Raw genomic sequence first — 7,175 nt, 5'->3', positions numbered from 1 at the left:
CGAGTGTGGACGGCCCGTCCCTGTACACAGTAGTGTATAGACAGCCCCATGGGGGCCCCGTCGAGTGTGGACGGCCCTGTCCCTCCCCCATCCCGTGTAGACAGCCCTGTGGCTGCACTGGGGGCGGGCGGTGCGGGTTCTGCATCGGGACAGGACGTAGGGGCTCCAGGGAGGCAGTGGGGCTGCATCCAGAGGTGGTTTGAGGGCTCCAGGTCAGAGTCTTTAAATCTCTGTGTATGTGTGCACTTCAGGATTTTGAGGCTGTGTTCCAAAAGTCTTTTTTTTTTTTTCCTTTTTTTTTTCTTTCTTTTTGAGACGAAGTCTCACTCTTGTCCCCCAGGGTGGAGTGCAATGGTGCGATCTCGGCTCACTGCAACCTCTGCCTCCCGAGTTGAAGCGATTCTCCTGCCTCAGCCTCTGAAGTAGCTGGGATTACAGGCGCCTGCCACCACGCCCAGCTAATTTTGTATTTTTAGTAGAGACAGGGTTTCACCATGTTGGCCAGGCTGGTCTCAAACTCCTGACCTCATGATCTGCCCACCTTGGCCTCCCAAAGTGCTGGGATTACATGTGGGTGACTGGACGGCACCTCTGCCCTGTGAGTTTGCGCCCCGCATCGTGGGTGACTGGACGGCACCTCTGTCCTGTGAGTTTGCGCCCCGCATCGTGGGTGACTGGATGCACTTGTTTAAATCATCTCCTGGTGGTTTGAGCACATTCCCTCTGGTGCTGTCTTTAAGCTTCCGTTTGGAGACTTAGAGGGGGTCAGAGGCCGACTTCTGAATCCTCAAGGACAGTGAGGAGGTGAGAACGATGGAGGGATCCGGGGATGGCTGGAGAAGAGAAGGAAGTGGAGGGGGCGAACCCCTAAGAAGAGTTGGAAGGGGCACTGGGGGTAGTGTGGAAGGTTGCAGGAGAAGAAAGGGTGAGTCTGAGATGGCTGCAGACTGCTGGTTCCAAGTCTAGGACACTCGGAAAAAGGAAAACGATGGAGACAGGAAACAGATCGGGGGTTACTGGGGTTAGGAGGGAGCGAGGGGTGCGTCGGTGCCACACAGACGTTTTTCAGGGCAGGGAAACTCCTCTGCGTGACCGCGCAGTGGTAGATCCGTGTCATCCTGCGTTTTTCCAGACTCAACAGAGCGTGCGGCAGCGGGAGAGCCCAGTGCACGCTGTTGACTCGGGGTGATAGTGACCGGTCCAAGGAGGTTCATTGACTGTAACAGACACAGGCGGTCACGCAGGACCTTCCTGATCGGGGATCCGGGAGGCTTTCTGCTGACAGTGTCCAGCCTGGCAGGGATGTGACCAGTTTCTGTCCCTCAGCCCGAAGGTAACCCGTCTCTTTCCCGGTGGGATGAAGGTGCAGGCCCCCGGAATGTCAGCTCATCCTCATTTAAAGTTGCCCGTCCCCCTTTTCCACCGCCCCTCTTTTCTTGTTCTAAATATGATTGCAAACAAGCACAGTTATCACAGTGAGCAGTGGCAGAGAAGACGAGATCCTGGATGCCCACTGCAGCTTAGCTGTATTCTAGAAACTCCTGAAGTTTGGGGAGGGGCGGAGATGCCGGCGCGCTTGGATGCCCGGATGCCGGGATGCCGGGGCTGCGGTGCGTGTGTTTGTGGAGGCGCAGCTGCACCTGGCGTGCCCTGGGCTCTGGAGGGGCGAGCCGGAGCCGGCACCGAGCCTGCAGCCAGCTCTGGTGTTGTCATGCGGGGGGACCTCACTTCTCGCGGGGAGCGCCTTCGCCTGGGTCCCCGAGGCCGTCCCCAGGCTCTCCTCTCGGGGACCTGTTGATGCGCGCTCCGCCCAGGCTCTCCTCTCGGGGACCTGTTGATACGCGCTCCAGGGCGAGCCACGTGACGGCCGCAGCGGTGCAGAAAGCGCCCTTGCCCGGCAGGACGGCCCAGCCCGGAGCGAACGGGGAGAGGAGAGAAGAGGACCGGAGGGAGCGGAGGGCAGTGCGGGGAGCGGAGGAGGAGGAGAGGAGAGCAGCCGGGTCTGCACAGTCGCGGGTCGGGAGGGGCGGCCGCCCCCACCCCCGGCGCCATGCGCCCTCCTCAGCCTGAGGAATGCGCGCGGCGCGGGCCCCGGCCCCAGAGCGCCTGGCGGGCGACGCATGGAGCGCGCTGAGCCCGGGCCACGCCTGCAGCGCCCCGCTGGCCCCGGCCCGGCCCTACCCCGAGAGCGCGGCGCCCGGCCCGGCCCGCGGAGAGCCCTGCGCGCCGACGGCATGCGGCTCCGCGAGCGCTCGCTGCGCCAGGACCCCGACCTGCGCCAGGAGCTGGCCTCGCTGGCCCGCGGCTGCGACTTCGTGCTGCCCTCTCGGTTCAAGAAGCGGCTGAAGGCCTTCCAGCAGGTCAGCCCCGCGCGCCCCGCGGCTGCCCGACACCGGGCGAGGCCTCCCGGCCCGGCGAGCCCTGCCCTCCCGGCCCCGCGCGGGCCTCCGCTCGCCGCTGCTGGCCGTGCACCCGTTGTCGCGTGGCGGGGCCCAAACGCCAGATTTTCAGGGCCAGTTATGGGCGCAGGGGACCCGCTCGGGCCGCAGGCCGCCGAAAACCGAGTGCTGCTCTGTGGGAAGCGGTGCCAAGCTTGTTAGGAAAACCGGGCTTTGAAAAGAGCACCCGCTCCTTTCCCGGGAGTTTTGGCTGTGAGTGCGCGCCTTGCTGTGATCAACCGGGGGGGTGAGAGCCGTCAGCGCCTGGGAGGGTTCGCTGCAGACAGATTTTTAATTTAAATAATACCTTGCATTGCTGGTAATAAACATCGGGAAACTCCTTCACCCTTCGTAAAGGCGTTGGGTGGCTGAAACTTTCCCGGCGTTATTGCAATACCCAGCATTCCTTCCCATTGGCTAACCTAAGAGTCGGTTGAGATATCACTCACATACCGGACTATTTATGCAGCGTGGTTTTATTCAGTAACTCACTGGCTTTGAAATTTATTTATTTTCATTTATATTTATTTGTTTGAGACGGAGTCTCTCCGTTGCCCAGGCTGGAGTGCAGCGGCGCTATCTTGGCTCACTGCAACCTCCACCTCCTGGGTTCAAGTGATTCTCCTGCCTCAGCCTCCCGAGTAGCTGGGATTACAGGCGTGCACCACCACGCCCAGCTAATTTTTGCATTTTTAGTAGAGACGGGGTTTCACCACGTTGACCAGGCTGGTCTTGAACTCCTGACCTCCGGTGATCGCCCACCTGGGCCTCCCAAAGTGCTGGGAGTAGGGGCGTGAGCTTCTGCCCCAGCTGGCTTTGAAATTTAATCTCTGTTCTCATAAGTGCTCAGGGAAGTAAAATTTGTGTCTGTACCCCGTGTATATTGTATGAGTTAGTTTTACGAGTACCACCTGATTTAAACGTGTAAGCGTGTTCCTGTGACAATCCCGGTATAATTTGAGAATTTAGGGCTTGGCTGCGGCCGAATCTGATGCGAATCTCATCCAGGCAGGGTGTGCGTGGCTGGCGGGCGTCTCACACCCACGTGGCACATCAGACGTGCTTTTCAAACTCAGTTCCAGGAGTCTGGAACTAATGGCCTAAACATCAAGCTGAACCAAGGCATCCTGCTTGAAGGGGGAGGAAGACCCACTTCTTTCTGTTGATATTTTAATTGAAACTTTTTCTCTCAGATCACAACTTTTGCACTCCTTCGGGGTTTTTGACCTCTGTCTTCCAGGTTTTGACATTTTGCCTGTAAGTGTGTAAAGGCGAGGCTGGTTTCTTTAAAATCCTCTTAACCTGCAGACCGTAAGAGTGAGATCAGCCTCGTGCGGGATTTGCTCTAGACGGTGGGAGGTGCTGGGAGGTGCGTGCTCGCTGGTTGCAGTCCATTAGGTGATTAGCTCGCACGTGGCTGGATGAGGAAGCCCTTCAGCCGGGCCCTGGCTCTTCTGTCGGAGGCTGTGGTGACGATGCACCTGTGTGTGCACCTCCGGGAGGCAGAGCCCATTCACCAAAGTCTGCATTGTTTTAACAGGACTGTTTATTTTTAAAAAGTCAGTTTTTGGGAAATCACGAGTTCCGTTTACAGAAGTTTGTTTCATTTTACAGAAAATGGGTTTCCACGTTTTTAGGGAGGACAGACGTGTGAAATGTGTGTTGTCTGAGGGGTGGTGGAGGAATTACAGGGGTATTTTGGGGCATTTGTGGGGGTGGTGTTGGGGGAGAAGGGGACGTTTTCTGGCTGCTTTCACTCCATGCATGAGCATGGGCTCTGTCTGTTGGGTCCACCCCACTTGGACACACCCTCAGGGTTGTCGGGGAGCACCTGTGTGGGAGCCACTGGGCGTGTCGGGGTGCCGCTCCTCTGCCCTCGGATGCTCCAGACCAGGCAGCACGGTCCTGTTTTCAGGGGTCCTCTGACGGGCACAGCCTTCCGCGACTGACGTTGGCTGCACCCACGAGCCCCTGGCGGGTGCTCCTGAGCTTGGTCTTCTGACTGTGCGACCTCCCACCTGGGCTTCTGTTCCCACTAACCCCCTGGCGGGTGCTGCCTGCCCAGGTGGTGAACCCAAGCTCCTCCTCCTCCCTGCCACTGCCCACTTCCCAGCCACCGGCATCCTTGACAAACCAAACTCGGGGGGTGGGGGTGGGGGGGGGTGTTCAGCTGCGCTGGCCTTGGGAACGGAACAGCATGTGTTCACGCCGTGGGTCCTGGGAGGCTCCTGTGTGACAGTAGCGTGTTACACGTACTCTCGCTGTGGGTCCGGAGAGGCTCCTGTGCGATGATGGTGTGTCACACGTACTCTCACCGTGGGTCCGGGGAGGCTCCCGTGTGACGATGGCATGTTACACGGCACGAGCTCTCACTGTAGGACCCAGCATGTACCTGGAGTGGGGCCGTGCAGCTGCTTGGCCGAGCTCTTCCTGCTGGAGCCACTGCCTGCACCTCCTGCGCAGGGATTCTCAGGCCTTCTGTCCCTGGTCAACAGCAGGACAGCTCAGACCTTGTTCCCAGCCCAGGACAGCTGTGCTGCCCTAGCCTGGCCCTCCCCGCCTGGGGAGTGACTCTCCCGCTCCCCACACACTGACTCAGCACACAGATGCTCCTCTTCACCTGTCCTGGTCACACAGACACTGTCCAGCGTCCCCACGGGGTCCTTCAGGCGGACGCACAGACCCTGCACAGCACCATCCATGGCTGAAAGCGCCGTCCCCTATGCAGCAGCCCCGCTGTACTTGGAGCTGACTTCGGCGTGGTGACAGCCTGGGCTCTGGGCGTCCCTGACGCACCTCCTGCTCTCACCTCCAGGGCACGTGCCGTTCCGCTCCCAAGGCCAGTGGTCCCCAAAACCCTTGCAGCCTTTGGTTTGGCCAGGACGCTGCCGAGGATGCCACTCCCTGGGCAGTGGCAGGGAGAAGGTAGGGCTTGGGTTCCCCACCTGGCAGGGAGCTGCAGCAAGGGGGGTTAACAGGAAACAGAAGCCCAGGTGGGAACGTCCACACAGAAGACCAAGCTCAGGAGCATGCGCCAGGGGCTTGTGGACGCAGGGAGGGTGCCGGATCCTCCCCTTGCTATGTTGCCCGGCGTCCATCGTCACCCCTTGGCTGGTGGACAGAATGATCCCCACATCCCCCAGCCCAGCCTTCCGAGCTCTGTGGAGACTCACACCTCGCTGCAGTCGTGGGTGCAGGCGCCAGCCGTGGGTCCAGGGCCCAGCCGACGTCTCTCAGCATCTGTCGTGGCCCCACTGCCCGGCTGCAGTCGTGTGTCTGAGTGAATGTTAGCCCACGTGAGCTCTGGCCACCTCAGACACCTGGACCTGCTGCGTGTCCGTGTTGACCCCTCCACACCAGTTCTCCCTCTTTGCTAGAGAGGGGATTTTTAAACCCACACGCGGGGCCTCTCATCTCCGTGTTCGGCTCCTCTGTGTAAACACCGACCTTTTTGACTCCTGTGTTTAGCCGTCCAGCGTGCGGTTTCCAGGTGTAGCTGGCAGCCCTCTACCAGCCCTCGCTGAGGGTCCCTGGGAGGCCATTGCTGGGCCGAGAAGAATGCTCAGAGCTTGCAGCAGGCCCTGCCTTCCAGGGGTGGCTGTCATTTGGGTGGGCGAGGGGCTCAGCTGGAATCCATGAGTGTGGGTCTTGGCCGAACCCCCCCTCCCTGATCCCATACCACAGCCTCCCATGCTTCCGCCTCCCGCTGCAGAGTGAGGGCTCCTGGGGACACGGCTGTGCGTTGCAGCCTGTACTGAGCGTGCCTTCCGCCGGCCCCGTGCTGCTCCGGCACCTTCTCTGTGGCTTTGATCGTGGTGTCCGCTCCTGCTGCAGTTGGGGCGAGGGTTATTTCTGCTGGTCACCGCACCCTGCCTGCTGTGCGCACCCCCTGCACATGTGGGGGTCTGCCCGAGGCTGGTGTCGCGAGATGATGTGTCACGGTGCACGTGGCCTGTGTTCTCGGGGTACTCACCTGCACCCATCAAGCGCACGCACTTCTACGCAAAAACAGGCAGCCTGTGTTAGGCTCAGCCTTTGTTTTTGGTCGTATACGGGCATGTTTTGCAAAACTGTGGGTGTACTCTGGAAGGGCGACACACATATCTGTGACTTCTGGAACTGTGATGAGTCAGGGAGCTGCCTCCTCAGTGCCCTCAACAGAAATAGCTTGTCGGGAGGCAGGGTGTCGCCTTTATCACTGTGCTTTGGGTGACGGGCGCTTTACAAAGTACTTTTTAAAGTCCACGTACTGAGGAGGATTTAAAGTGGATGACCTGGCTGCCATAGGCCCCTCTGGTTTGTCTGAACTTTTTAATGAACAGGCGGCTGGCTTCAGAATTCTTCCACACACACGCAGCTGTTTTTGCTCCTTCTGTGTTTACTGTTGATGCCTGGCCTCACCGGCTACATTCGGGGCAGGGCAGCAGTCCCTGTGATTCCTTCAGAATCCCGAGACCTGCTGCTTGGCCGGAGAGGTGGCCAGTTCCCAAGTGAGCTGTGTGTGTTGAAAAGAATGTGTGCTCTGCAGCTGTGCTGAGGCTGAGTCTATTTCTGTCCGTGAGATTAAACTTGTAAATCTCCCGTGCCCGCATGGAGTGGTTGTGTTGTTTGTTGTTCCGTCGCTCGTCTATTAGTGCCCGGGGTGGGTGGTCCCAGCTTCCCCGCGTCGGTGCCCAGGGTGGGTGGTCCCGGCCTTCCCCGTGTCGGTGCCCAGGTAGGTGGTCCCAGCCTTCCCCT

The 7,175-nt window shown here is 59.6% G+C and overlaps 1 protein-coding gene across 1 annotated transcript in view; it reads left to right on the top strand.

The window, feature by feature from the left end:
• The first annotated feature begins 1,996 nt into the window (after positions 1–1,996).
• The window catches only part of LOC116464144 (serine/threonine-protein phosphatase 2A regulatory subunit B'' subunit beta-like), a 35,580-nt gene continuing 30,401 nt past the window's right edge, over positions 1,997–7,175 (top strand). Inside the window, exon 1 of the mRNA XM_032147418.2 lies at positions 1,997–2,360. Coding sequence (XP_032003309.1) covers positions 2,121–2,360 — 240 coding nt within the window. The 5' untranslated portion in view covers positions 1,997–2,120. The remainder of the gene's footprint in view (positions 2,361–7,175) is intronic.

This window comes from Hylobates moloch, unplaced genomic scaffold (assembly GCF_009828535.3).
Source record: "Hylobates moloch isolate HMO894 unplaced genomic scaffold, HMol_V3 SCAFFOLD_215, whole genome shotgun sequence".
NCBI classification, from domain to species: Eukaryota; Metazoa; Chordata; class Mammalia; order Primates; family Hylobatidae; genus Hylobates; species Hylobates moloch.
This window is presented reverse-complemented; position numbering and strand designations above follow the sequence as displayed.